Raw genomic sequence first — 13,799 nt, 5'->3', positions numbered from 1 at the left:
ATGAAGTCTTACATTTTAAAGTGAAAATTACTAACTTCAGAAGCCTTTTTAAACCTCAACTAGACTACAAGTTTGCATTTGCTACTGTGCAGGAACATTCTCTGCAACAAAAGAGTGGTCAAATKAAGATCCTACATTGAAATGAATGAGTACTATAGTCGCTGAAAATACAGATKTACATGGTTTTCCATTATTTGGTTTGTCCCGATGACAGTATCTATGAGAGGGCAAAACTCATTTCTCAGACTGGCACCAAGGTTAAGGGCACCAACACACTGGGATTTTGTGTCCCGAGAACTTTGGATGGAGCTAACACTTAATTGGGAGTTGCCGGCTAAATGACAACGAATGATGATTGTCCGACGAAAAACTGTCCATCTTTTGAACAGGAAATGGTCATGTGTGGCAGTGGTATTATCAGTGGTGGTCAGGGTTATGATGACAGTTGACATCTGCTTTTTTTGATAACACTTCTATTTCTCTTCATTAGGAGGACGTGATAAACACGCAGTGTGGCTATGACGTACGAGCCAAAACTGTGAGTGCTGTTCCATTTCTCTCTTTCCATCTACCTCTTTCCTTTTTCCTTTTACACTTTTCCTTGATATAGTGACCTTTATTATTATGGCATCTAAGAGATAATACTCAGAATATAGAAAGTCAAATTATATTATAAAGGGTTATATAAWTAATGATCACATATGGTTGTATAATGAAGGTGTATGTTTGACTTTCATGCCATTTGCAGGCTAAGGAGCTCTCTCTAATTAACATGTTGCTGTCCCTTGTTGTAGGACGTAGAGCAGAAGACCTACATCCATGTGAAAGGCTGTGTGCCACAGTTTGAGAGGTGGTTACAGGACAACCTGACGGTAGTGGCTGGGATCTTCATAGGAGTTGCGTTGTTACAGGTGAGAGAAACGTTTCTTTGACTCCTTTTAGCCTACTGTACAAACARGACTAGCTACTCTCCGACTCAGAACATTAACTTGTCTCATCAGGGTGACAAGGTGTTGAAGGCGTTCCATAGGRATGCTGGCCAGTGTTGACTCCAATGCTTCTCACAGTTGTGTCAAGTTGGCTGGATGTCCTTTGGGTGGTGGACCATTCTTGACACACACGGGAAACTGTTGAGCGTGAAAAACCCAGCAGCGTTGCAGTTCTTGGCATAAACCGGTGCACCTGGCACCTACTACCATAACCTGTTCAAAGGCACTGCAATCTTTTGTCTTGTCCATTCACCCTCTGAATGGCACACATACACAATCCATGTCTCAATTGTCTCRAGGCTTAAAAATCCTTCTTTAACCTGTCTCCTCCTCTTCATCTACACTGATTGAAGTGGATTAAACGAGCAGAAATTCAGAGCAGAGAAGCTTGCATGTGACTCAGTCACTGGTTACTATGGCTGGCCATGTAAAACAACRMATTTCACTGCACCTATCCGGCATATGTGACAATATAAACACGTATACACTGAACAAAAAATATAAATGCAACATGTAGTGTTGGTCTCATGTTTCATGAGCTGMAATAAAAGATCCCWGACATTTTCCATAYGCACAAAAAGCATATTTCTCTCAAATTTTGTGCCCAAATTTGTTTACATCCCTGTTAGTGAGCATTTATTCTTAGCCAAGATGATCCATCCGCCTGACAGATGTGGCATATGAGGAAGCTGATTAAACAGCACGAWCATTACACAGCATTGTCCTGGGGACAATAAAAGGCTGCTTTAAAACTTGCAGTTTTGTTACGCAACACAATGCCACAGATGTTTTGAGGGAGCGTGCAATTGGCATGCTGACTGCTGAATGTCCACCAGAGCTGTTGCCAGATAATGTAATGTTCATTTCTACCATAAGCCGAGCCAAACATAATTTTTGAGAATTTGGTAGTACTAACCGGCCTCACAACCGCAGACCTCGTGTAACCATGCCAGCCCAGGACCTCCACATCCGGCTTCTTCCCCTGCGGGGATCATCTAATGACAGCCACCTGGACAGCTGATGAAAATGTGGGTTTGAACAACTGTCAGAAACAGTCTCAGGGAAGCTCATCTGCGTGCTTGTTTGTCCTCACCAGGGTCTTGATCTGAGAATTTAATGTTAATTTCTCTACCAATGTCGTTTTTGAGAATTTGGTAATAAGTCCAACCAGCCTCACAACCTCAGACCACGTGTATGGCGTTGTGTGGGTGAGCGGTTTGCTGATGTCAAMGTTGTGAACAGAGTGCCCCATGGTGGGGTTATGGTATGGGCAGGCATAAGCTACAGACAACAAATACAATTGCATTTTATCAATGGCAATTTGAATGCACAGACATACAGTGACAAGATCCTGAGGCCCATTGTTGTGCCATTCATCCGTCGCCATCAACTCATGTTTCAGCATGATAATGCATGGCCCCATGTTGCAAGGATCTGTACACAACTCTTGGAAGCTGAAAATGTCTGAGTTCTTCCATGGTCTGCATACTCACCAGACATGTCACCCATTGAGCATGTTTGGGATGCTCTGGATCAACAGGTACGACAGCATGTTCCAGTTCCTGCCAATATCCAGCAACTTCGCAGAGCCGTTGATGAGGAATGGGATGACATTCCACCAGCCACAATCAACTGCCTGATCAACTCTATGGGAAGGAGATGTGTCGCGCTGCATGAGGCAAATGTTKGTCACACAAGATACTGACTGGTTTTCTGATCCACGCCCCTACCYTTTACAGGAATCTGTGACCAACAGATGCATATCTGTATTCCCACTCGTAATATCCATAGATTAATGCCTAATACATTTATTTAAATTGACTGATTTCCTTATATGAACTGTAACGCAGTCAAATCTTTGAAATAAATTGTTGCATGTTGTGTTTATGTTCAGTGTGTATGTATGTATGTATATATATATATATATTTTTTTTATGTTAATGAAACATGATTTAATTACAAAAGACATCACATTCATAATKATCTTTCTTTCTTTTACAGATATTTGGAATATGCTTGGCACAAAACTTAGTTAGTGACATCGAAGCTGTGAGAGCAAGCTGGTGAGAAAATAGAAAAATACTTCAAATGAACGTCTCAAGTTAATTCTATCACATCTGATGTATTTCCTCATTCCCGACCACGTTTTATTAACTGGATTCATTATTGATTTTGACACTCCGTAGGATAGGCTTTAACAGCATGGAAAATCAATCACTGAATCCAAGGTTCTAAATGGTGTTTTGTTTGAAAGTGTGCCATTATGTGGACCAAAAGGGAATTTGGAATCACATTTTCAAAACMAGACACTATTTTAGAAAAAGTGCTTCATTATATTTGGCATAGAATAAAGTAAGAAGATATTGCGCCGTATGTATCAAGCTGCTGTAAAAGAAACAAATGGTGGAATTTAACTCCTTCTCTTAAAATGAAGAAAAGTTCAACAGTATTGATGTTTGTAACCACTAAATCTGCATTTTACAAGGCTCTTMCTAGTTTTTGGATACATATCAACCTAGATCCAGAATATGCTGAGTAAAACTTTTATAAAAACTTTTATTTGTACTTTCTTTGACTTTGCTCTGCTTGCTAACTTAACCTTTTAGTTTGACTGAGTCATTTGGCAAAGGTTCTGCGCTGTGCTACTTCCAGCTGGCCGCTCAGCTAGGAGACAGGAGCACAGCRCCCCCTGTCCACATAACTATCCCATCCCTGTGCCACAATGCTACTCTGCCACACCATCGTCATGCCAACTCACCTCATGCTTCATTTTTCATCCCCCATACTTTGTCAGGGTGCCCCCGCACTCTCTCTCCATGCACCGACCCCTGCCTCACTCTGGGAAAAAAGGGTCTGCATACTACTACGCATGAGGAACATACTCGCGAGCGTGTGTATGAACTGTAGCCGGTGGGTGTTGTTGTTGTCCTCCGTATGAACTGTAGCAGGTGGATGTTGATGTTGTCCTCCGTATGACCTGTAGCTGGTGGGTGTTGTGCTCGTCCTCCGTATGACCTGTAGCCGGTGGGTGTTGTGGTTGTCCTCCGTGAATCAGTAGTAGTCACTGTAGTGAATGATTTCCAACGGCCCAGACCCTGCAAGACTCATGTTTCATTCATAACAGTATGTTAACATTAATACAAAGTACAGATCAGTATCAGGGATTACAACTCTGGCAGGGACATTAAGATTATAGATCGAATGTGTTTTATTTGGCCAAAGTTTTCTGAGCAAAAATGTGTTTTTATTGTTGGTCGTAAACGACTGTAAAAACAGGAAATCAGCTCCAAAGGATTTTAATTTAGGAAATTTGTTCCCAAGTATTCCCAAGCATAATAKAGTTGTATAATATGTTATATTATCCWACTGAGGTACTCAAAGCGCTTTACATAGTAGGGGGAAACTCAACTCATCCACCAGCAATGAGCGGCACCCACCTCTGTAATGCACAGCGACACACATCAGGTGGCAGGGTGAGGAGTGATATGCCAATCAGGGATGAGGGGGAKGATTAGGTGACCATGTTGGAAATGTAGCCATGACACCGGGCTCAACACTCCTACTCTTACAATAACCGTCATGGGATTTTGAATGACCACAGAGAGTCAGGACACCRTTTTAACGTCCCATCCGAAAGACGGCACCTTAAGCAGGACTATGTTCCCAAATGTAATCAAGGTTTGAAAGGATTGTTTTAGTCAAATATTATATCCATTTAGGCTTCTTGCTGTCAATTGGCAGTCTAAAAATATATATTTTTTTGTGCTCTGGAACCACGACCATCCGCTCAAGAAAARAATTGTCCTGCGGCTGAATTTAATTGATGATCCCTGACGTATAACATTCGCATGGGTATGTAAATCAAAATGTCAGGMTAAGATGGAGGCTTAACTAGCTCCCTGTTGGCAGCAGTCTGCCAATAGATTTAAGGACTGGACATGACCCATTTCCTTCAGCCATCAGTTCAACCCAGATCCTGTCGTCATGAAGAATGGAAACAGTTTCAGAATRACCCCCAACTTCCCTCAGATCCCTCCACCAATCCTTTGGCCACTCTCCCACTCTTGTCACTGTCTCAAACTCTGCCACTCCGATGCCCTGTGCCATGCCATCACTCTGTGCCTSCCTGCCCTATTCCCACCCAACTTCTCCACCAGGGGTGTATTGATGATGCATTACATGTTCACCGAAAACTCAGGAATGTAAATAGAATTGAATTAACATGTGGTTCCAGAGTATTGAGAACACTACTGAATATGCAGCAGAGTGGGACTGAAAAACACCTGATAATATTTGACAACTTCAGGCATTCTGAATGCTCCCCCTCCCTGGCTTTGCTCTTATGTAATGAAAGGAACATGTTTTAAACCTTCCTTTTGCTTTCTCTTGCTGTGTAGTTTATTTACCTGATGTCGCGGCCCGTCTTGACCCAGGAACGCACAGGTAAGGATCACTACCAAGTCACCTAGCTGAGCGTAAATGGTACAATACATCATGGTTCTGTTTTGTCGCAAATACAACCGTGTTGTTGACTTTTCTCAATATTTGCCCTAGTAATACTGGGACTATGATTAGTTTGTTTTAAGAGCTGTGTCTGACCTTGATTTCCATTTGTCCCAAGGTCTCTTCAGCATGGCTACGCCAGTTTCAGAGCATCAAACGATGCTAGAAGCCTGCTAGAACTGGGAATGATACCACCTGCACCATATTCCGTCATGATGACTGGCACATTGTGATCCATTTTAAAGATGTGTTTGGGGTTGCAAAATTACTGTAACTTTCCAGAAATTCCCAGGTTTTCCAGAAATCCCGGTTGGAAGATTCCTCCAATCAGGATTTCTGGGAATTTGGGGAAAGTTACCCACGCTTTGCATCCCATTTGTTCCATGCGGTTCCATCCATGTGGTAAACACTTTGTGTAGAAATGTACAGAAAATAACGAAGACAAAAAAATTAACTTGGGGGGTGTTTGTAAATGCACTGCATGCCTATCACAATGGCATGGACTCTCGTTTAAATTCATGATGTACAGAAGGTCTTATTGACACAGGTATTTTTAACAGTAAAATGGTAGCTGTATTTGTGGCGACACTGAGCATTAGGGAAGAGAGTAATGGTGCTAGAATGCAAATGTACAGTAGTAGTCGCAGCCCTCAAGTCGTTTGCTTTGAACTGCAGTAGMCTTGTCGGCTCAAGGGTTTTTGTGGCACAGATGGGCATTCGTTATATTTCATGGCATCTCTACCTGGGTGAAATACATACAGGTACGTTACATACCTTAATACTTGAGGTGSGCCTGATTTAGCAAGAGTTTGCACTTTTGGGGGGACTAGTCGATTGGTTCTATTGTAACAGACAAGCTAAATCAAGCACACTTCCAAGTATCAATGTATTTGACCAAGGTCTGATCTCTGCACTCTACATTAAAATTAATTGTCAATACATTCAATGAACTGAAAAACAGGGATAGAACTTAATGTCCATTTCTTGCGATGGTGGTCTTCTGTTTTCAATACCTCTAAGTGACGTGTCAATCTTTAGGAATCCCTGTCACTTCATATTCAATCTTGTTCTGAGGGCTGAATGTGATTTGTTCGATTGCTCAGCAGGGGGAGCTTACAATGACCAGTGAGTAAATAAAACTAACTCACTTCCTGACATTTGTTGGTGGTGGAGGGCGTAACACATGGGTTGCCGTGCTGAGGGTTCCTGGCTCAAATCCCTGTGTGCTTTCAGTTTTCTAGCTCAATGATCAGTGAGTGGAGTGTACAGCAGTGAGTCAAAACAATTAAATAAATGCTTGTAGGGAGGTGGCAGGAGAGTTAAATACAGGTTACGAGACTAGGATCCTCATGTCTTGTTTTCCAACCTTGAACTTACTTTCTAAAGTTAACCAATCACTTTTCACATTTCTTGTCTAACCATTTCTTGTGACTGGTTAAAGGACCAAAACCTAAGGCTGGTGGATGGGGTCCTGGGTGGCAGAGGTCGTAACATGAGGGTGTCCATGCATTATGTCCTTGGTTCGATTCCTGGTGTGGCTTTTAAAATAACTTAACCAATTACACTCCTTTCTACCCTCAGAACAAGAAAATAAGGGTTTGATTCAATCTGTATTGAGGAAGTTCAGTGCTATAGCACGATTGCACTCGTGGTAAACTTTGCATATAGGCTCAACAGCTTCTACCCCCAAGCCATTAGACTGCTGAATAATTCATAAAAATAGCCACCGGAAAATGTACACTGATCTCCCCTTTTGTACACTGCTGCTACTTGCCGTTTGTTTGTTACCTATGCAGTCACTTCACCCCCACCTACATGTACAGATTACCTCAACTAGCCTGTACCCCTGCACACTGACTCGGTACCAGTGCCCCATGTATATAGCCTAGTTATTCTACATTTTTTATTTTTGCCTATTTGGTAAATATTTTCTTCTTCTTGAACTGCATTGTTGGTTAAGCGCTTGTAAGTAAGCATTTCAAGGTAAAGTCTACACTTGTTGTATTCGGCACATGTGACAGTTTGATTTGATAAATCGGCCTTATCACAAACTACCTTTAAATTTCAAATCGCGCTGAACTTCTGCGATAATGATTGAATCGAGCCCTTTGTTTTTCTTTCATTCCCATGAAAGAAATCCTTTTTGTTGACCTGCTGACATTGTTAATAGTGCTAATAATTAATAAAAGGGAATTGGCATCTTTCTCTCGGACTCCATTACGCATTCATGTATTGGTCAATGGTGCTTTGGCCAGTCCCTCAATCAGATGGAACTAATTCCAATCAGAAACAGTGACAAAGGTGTGATCAACGGACATTACATCTGTCAAAACTACGTAGCGTTTGCCAGGCCTATCAGAGCGCCTCAAAGCCAGGCATGTGAAGCTGCATTCTATTTGAGATGGGGCTTCTGCTTACCCCTAACCTAATTGTCTCTGAACAAGTATAGATGGGAGGGGACAACCATATGGAATGGAATGCAGCCTAGGTGACACCATTGCCCTTGCCAATGCACTCGGGAAACCCTGTTTGACACAATGAATGAAACATGATTAGAGTGACTTATCAATATTATGAAACAGATGTCACCCTCTTACTTTATCAACAGGCAGTACAAACTCTAGAAGCAACAGATACATTATCGCCAGCAATCATCTTTAATTATCTGTTTGAGTTACAATCTTCCAAATGTACAACTCAATGACATTTACAACAAACATTTATACCGTAACGCAGTTAGTTTGTAGTTACGTCTTGATTGGATTGTGTCTTTGTAAAGTTACAAATCTGAAATTACCATTCATACCTGACAAAAAATAAGAAAATTTAACAAGACCGATTAGTAAACAAATAATTTATATTTAAAAAAACGCCTATGTCACCAGACGTTGCCTATCGCAGTATCCAACATGCTGGAATGGGCATGTTCTCGATACTTGGAGTGGGAGAGAAACCATCACACATGCAAACAAAGCGCTGGCTGGGATAAACCATAGAGCGGTACCACACGTAGACGGGGGATCTTCTCTGGCTGTCTGGACCGGCCCATTCTGACAGGGTTATGGGGAGGTTCGCGTAGCTGTCAGGGAGACCACAGTGACTATGTGAAACGACGCAGCCAGATTCCAATCGACGGTGACGTTCGAGGTCATCTCTTTTGCAGTCGCGTTACATAGATGATCAGATCTCACAACACCTGGAGAAGTGTTAAATAACTTAGGAACCACATTAATATGATATAGGAATCTTCTGAAATGTGCAGCGCTACTGCAAAAAAAGACGCCCTGGAACACACCCCATTGGTCTTCCCTGGCGCACCCGGCTCATCATAATCCATACAGACATATACTACACACCTGGTATGGCTGACTGCTACACTCAGAGACCAGGGAGGGAGTGACTGTTTATCTGGGAGTTCTAACTTGTAACTTACACAGGATTCCTCAATGTCAGGTGAGAATTATTACGTGCTAGTGGAGTCATAGCCTAAGGTATGTTCAGTTGGGGTTAAACATTTACAACATTGCAGATAGAAATCTAACACATTTAGTTAACATAATTCCCTATTCTACTTGACAGACGGGTCATATCTGTTCTACATAATATATTTACATCTGAACATTCTGTAACATTTCCCCATTCTAAACATACCCTTGATATAACAGTAAGGTTGTTGGGGACAGTAAGGTAGGTTGTTTGAGACAGGGTTTGTATGAAAGTTAAGGGAAGAGAGGGATCGGTTGGGATTATCAAGCCAACTCCTTTCAAACGCCAGTTTAAGTACAACATGACTGAACCCTACTCAGCTCTGGAAGATCTGCCCAGGGCTGTGGTTTTGGGTATGCGAGGGTCCAAATGAACATGGATACACCATCAACTGGACTAAAACATGCAGTTCGTCTTCAACTCAAGCTAACATGAGACATAGGATGGATGCATGGCTGCTTAGTTTGTTTTCAGACCAACCTAACTCACAGTTTTTTTGTTCTTTTGTATTGTTTTTCAACGGTTTTCACAGCTATGGTCATCATAAAAAGTGTTCTCTCTTTGTATGTTTATCTATTGGAGAAAGAAAAGGCTGTCTTGTTTTTATTATGGAGGAGTACGCATGCATGAGCGGCGGTAGTGTGGGAAGGCAGGCTAAAGGCAGGCTGTAAGGCAGAGGGGGCGGGTACGTTTTAGCTGGAACAGCTGGCTGTTGACGGGGGCAAAGGGACAGGATACCTTGGCACGTGACGATGGGAAACACACAGAGGGAGGAAGGTTGTGTAGAAAGGAATGGGGGCCAGGGATTGGCTATGAGGCAGGCATTGGGGGGAGTGGGGGATTGTGGGCGTTAAGAGTCCTTTAGCTCTGTGCCGTTAGCCTCTGCTCTGTGATTGACGCCTGGTGGGACACCGTTTTGTTCTCATGCGACCGCAGCTTGGAGACCACGTCGATGAAGGCCAGGCCCTGCACTTCTTTATGGAGAGGCTCTGGAGGAGGGAAAGATAACAGGTCTCATTCAAAAGTCTTTAAAAGGAAGAGCACAAATCTAAACCAGAACATTCAGCTATATCCCAATGTCCATACTAGTATACCACTCTGCTATGCCTTAGTTTGGATATTGGAGCAGAAGCTGTCTAAGTGGCTGATTCAAAATGGCCGCCCCTTTTACCTGAGCCCATGACCGCACAGATGAGGATCATGGAGTTGTATTTGATCTCCGGGGCGGTCCTCTCGTCTGAGAGCAGCTTGTGGAGCACCTGCACCAGGCCAGCCCCGACAAAGTCCTTTTCAGCCCCCACTGAAACCATGAAAAACACAAGTCACAGACTCATTTGTCCAATTGTTTTAATGCATTTCAATGCCCCACCAGAGTCAATGCTTTGCTTTTGAGAAAAGGGTGTACTGAGCACCCCATTACAAATGCTTCAACAGTGAATTTAATTCATACAGTGCGTCTCACTAGGTCAAAATCGCTTTCCATTGTATGGTTCTAACTCACCCTGTGCATCATCAAACTACTTGCAGTTGAGCAAGGAAAATGGAAATTATTTTTTTAACTGAGTAAACTGAGTTCTCTCTCCATTTCTAAACATTTTACTACAGTATGCCCTACTGAACACAACCCAGGCACAGTCAAAGGAAGTGCTCCCAATCTGGACTTTACAAAACCATGTGGCTAACACAGTAGTCAGAATTAGGCTGCACTGTGACATGAACCTGACCCCTGACTCTTACCCAGGTCCAAACCGGCGATGAGGCCCAGAGCCACCAGCGCCTCGTTCTGCATGATCATGTGTTCGCTCATCGCCATGACTACTAAGTGCTTCACGCCTGCCCCCTGGATGACTGTTTTTACGACATCCTAAAACCACAAAAACAAACATTTCAATGGGGCACAATTCTAAAACGGGGATATCTTATCCACCTCGTGGGGGAGCTTCTGGGCGTGCAGGGTTTTGCTCCAGCCCTGCCCTAACACACATACCCTCTACTAACCCGCTGCTCATCAGGACTCTGATTAGCTGAAATCAGGTGTGTAAGTTAGAGCAGGGTGGGAGCACAAACCTGCACACCCAGTGACTTTCCAGGAGGAGACCACTAAGCCAGTCCACCCTTGCTCTAAATGATACATGACTTGTGTACGGTGTGTAAGTATGACATCTCTAGCACTGCCACAGGGGTGCTATTCTGTCTAAAGAGCTGCAAATAGGACGGAAGTCACAAATCTACAGATTAGAAGGAGAAAACCAGTCCGAGTAACACCTGAGTCATTCTCCCCTGAGATGAGACCGGATGGGAAGTATTGCAGAACTGCCAACGCTAGGTCTAGGCATTAACCAACATGAAAGATCGTATTTCAGGAAGAGTTAGACAATGAATCACAGTCCGTTGTTCCCCTTTATGATCTGAACAGTTCCATCATGGGTCAGAATGTATTCTGTGGTCACAGTCAGCCAGCTAGTCAGTCACAGACGGTGTGTGTGTTTCCATGGCAGCTGGCCTTAACCTTTGATTTGCTGTGGCGGATGAGAGCTGAGAGCAGTCTGTTGGACTCTCCCATGACTCCTGCATGGTCCTTGGCCTCACACCACTCTACCAGACGCTCCACCAGCTTGGCATTGGTCCCCAGCTGGTCTGCCGCATCCGCTGGGGAGAAAACAACAGGTAACACTTTATTTTACATCCCCATTACCATTGGTAGCTCTCTGGTATATAAACTGAAATGACTGGTTTCTTGAAATGATTCGACCTAAAAATTGGTAACTTCTTGTTGAAATTATTTGGGTCAATTCTTGGTAACAATGAGTACTTTCTAGTATTTGTTATAATGAATCTCTGAACTCCAGGAAGGAAGAGATAAAAATGCCTATTGTAACGACATACAGGTATTAATGTCCTATCACCTTGAGTTGCCTGCTATTCTAACACCCTGTCAACATCTCACTGTGACACACCGGTCCATAGCGACTCAATCAAAGATGGACTCCATCGATCGCCATGTCACTTTGGATCCAACTGGACTGCACTTGGCCTTGTCCGGTCCTCCCCAACCACTATTTGATGAAGATTCAAACGTTTGGCAGAAAACTTATCGCATTCCTGGCTTTTTTTTTTTGACTGTACTTTCCTTTCAATGGCTTCCCGAGTGGCACAGGTGTCACTACAGATCCGGGTTCGATGTCTGGCTGTGTTGCAACCGGCCGCAACCGGGTGACCAACGCACAATTGGCCCAGCGTCTTCCGGGTTAGGGGAGGGTTTGGCCGGCTGGGATGTCCTTGTCCCATCGCGCTCCGCTGACACGGTCGCCAGTTGTACGGTGTTTCCACCGACAAATTTGTGCTGCTGGCTTCCGGGTTAAGCGAGCAGTGTGTCAAGAAGCAGTGCGGCTTGGCAGGGCCGCGTTTCGGAGGACGCATGGCTCTCGAAAATACTCTACTGAATAAATAAAATCTTTGCACCTGGATTTGATACAGATCAATTTAAGGACAAAGAGTGAGGTATGGAAAGAATCAAGTTTAGAGCATCATTAGGAAAGCATTCTAGCCTCCATTTCAGAAAATGTTCCTTTAGATCTTTCTGCAGAGTTAATGGGTTGAAACATTCACACCTGTGACTGATTCTGGTCAATTTAAATAGAGCGCGAAGCACAGACCTCGGGGGCATCATTAGGAAGTTGTTTTACAGTGTATTAAATGTGCTATAATTGTGACATATAGGTGTTATAAAGATGCTCTACCTTGTGTGTCGATGAGCATGCGTAACGTCCCCAGCAGTTTGAACTGGACAGGAGGCATCTCTGACGGGAGGAACTTCAACACCGTATCTGACACACCAGCTGACAGCATTTTAGCCTTGTTCACCACTTAGGGAAAGATTATAAATAAAAGATTAAACATGTTAAATAAATAAATCCAAACTATTCTCGCTTCAAACTATGCACCCTCCTCAAAGACATGTGTAATCGGCTTTGTTTCCTTAGGTATGGACTGTACATGTCAATTAAGCTCTTAGCTGACAATGTTGTACACCATGACAATAAACGATAGACTAATTTAGTAACTATTGTATTCAACCAATATTAACCTAAGGCTCAAAGAAGGAACTTAAGTACAGGGAAGCACTTTTGACTAGAAGTTGTTTGTAGTTGCATTTGCCAAGACCTGCCCCCCACCCACAGATTACAAAGACGTCATATAGAACATTGACAGTATACTCAATCATGCATGGAGCGCCTTGGGCGTCTCACCAGGAATGGCCAGGTTGCGCAGGGCGCTGAGCGCGGCGTGCTGCACGGTGACGTTACCCTCCTCCACGTGGCGATCCAGCAGCTCCAGAAGCTTCTGAACGATGCCTGATTCCACCATGTGTATGCAGTTACCATCTGTGTGGGGGAGGTGAATAGTGATAACTCTGCCCACTATTTTCTAAACCACATTTTCCTGGCTTTAAGATTTCACAATCAGATGAAACATGTGTTCTGAAACTCTGTGGTGTAAATGTGTAATGGTATGCAATGACTAATTGTCAGGCTTGGGACTTGTATTCAGATCACTCTGAGGGAGTGTGTTTTCATTGGAGGGTGGGGGACTTAACTAGAGAAAAAAATCTGGAAGAAAGTGGGGGGACTTGCAAAAGTCGATTCCCTGTTCTACATGACAGAGAAGCGTGTTTGTTCTATATACAGTACATTTGGAAAGTATTCATACCTTCCCTTTTTCCACATTGTTACAGCCTTATTCTAAAATGGATTGAAGAAAAAAAATCGTCAATCTACAAACAATACCCCATAATGACAAAGCGAAAACAGGTTTTTAGAA

At 43.2% G+C, this 13,799-nt stretch overlaps 2 protein-coding genes across 6 annotated transcripts in view; one reads left to right on the top strand and one right to left on the bottom strand.

Annotated features, from left to right (window-relative positions):
* tspan5a (tetraspanin 5a) overlaps positions 1 to 7,696 on the top strand; it is a 31,631-nt gene extending 23,935 nt beyond the window's left edge. The window contains exons 6-11 of one of the 2 annotated variants that reach the window (XM_070436076.1): positions 491 to 538; positions 795 to 911; positions 2,530 to 2,673; positions 2,991 to 3,052; positions 5,387 to 5,432; positions 5,611 to 7,696. In XM_070436076.1, coding sequence (XP_070292177.1) covers positions 491 to 538; positions 795 to 911; positions 2,530 to 2,673; positions 2,991 to 3,052; positions 5,387 to 5,399 — 384 coding nt within the window. In that variant the 3' untranslated portion in view covers positions 5,400 to 5,432; positions 5,611 to 7,696. The remainder of the gene's footprint in view (positions 1 to 490; positions 539 to 794; positions 912 to 2,529; positions 2,674 to 2,990; positions 3,053 to 5,386; positions 5,433 to 5,610) is intronic. The other variant, XM_023974499.2, reaches the window with a different exon arrangement.
* A 432-nt stretch (positions 7,697 to 8,128) lies between these two features.
* LOC111954522 (rap1 GTPase-GDP dissociation stimulator 1) overlaps positions 8,129 to 13,799 on the bottom strand; it is a 43,331-nt gene continuing 37,660 nt past the window's right edge. For all 4 annotated transcript variants that reach the window (XM_023974317.2, XM_023974341.2, XM_023974332.2 and 1 more), the window contains 6 exons: positions 13,229 to 13,363; positions 12,719 to 12,844; positions 11,488 to 11,627; positions 10,716 to 10,842; positions 10,150 to 10,278; positions 8,129 to 9,967 (listed from right to left, as the gene is read on the bottom strand). In XM_023974317.2, coding sequence (XP_023830085.1) covers positions 9,840 to 9,967; positions 10,150 to 10,278; positions 10,716 to 10,842; positions 11,488 to 11,627; positions 12,719 to 12,844; positions 13,229 to 13,363 — 785 coding nt within the window. In that variant the 3' untranslated portion in view covers positions 8,129 to 9,839. The remainder of the gene's footprint in view (positions 9,968 to 10,149; positions 10,279 to 10,715; positions 10,843 to 11,487; positions 11,628 to 12,718; positions 12,845 to 13,228; positions 13,364 to 13,799) is intronic.

Source organism: Salvelinus sp. IW2-2015, linkage group LG3, assembly GCF_002910315.2.
Source record: "Salvelinus sp. IW2-2015 linkage group LG3, ASM291031v2, whole genome shotgun sequence".
NCBI classification, from domain to species: Eukaryota; Metazoa; Chordata; class Actinopteri; order Salmoniformes; family Salmonidae; genus Salvelinus; species Salvelinus sp. IW2-2015.
The sequence above is the reverse complement of the archived record's forward strand: the minus strand, read 5'-3'. Positions and strand labels throughout refer to the sequence as shown.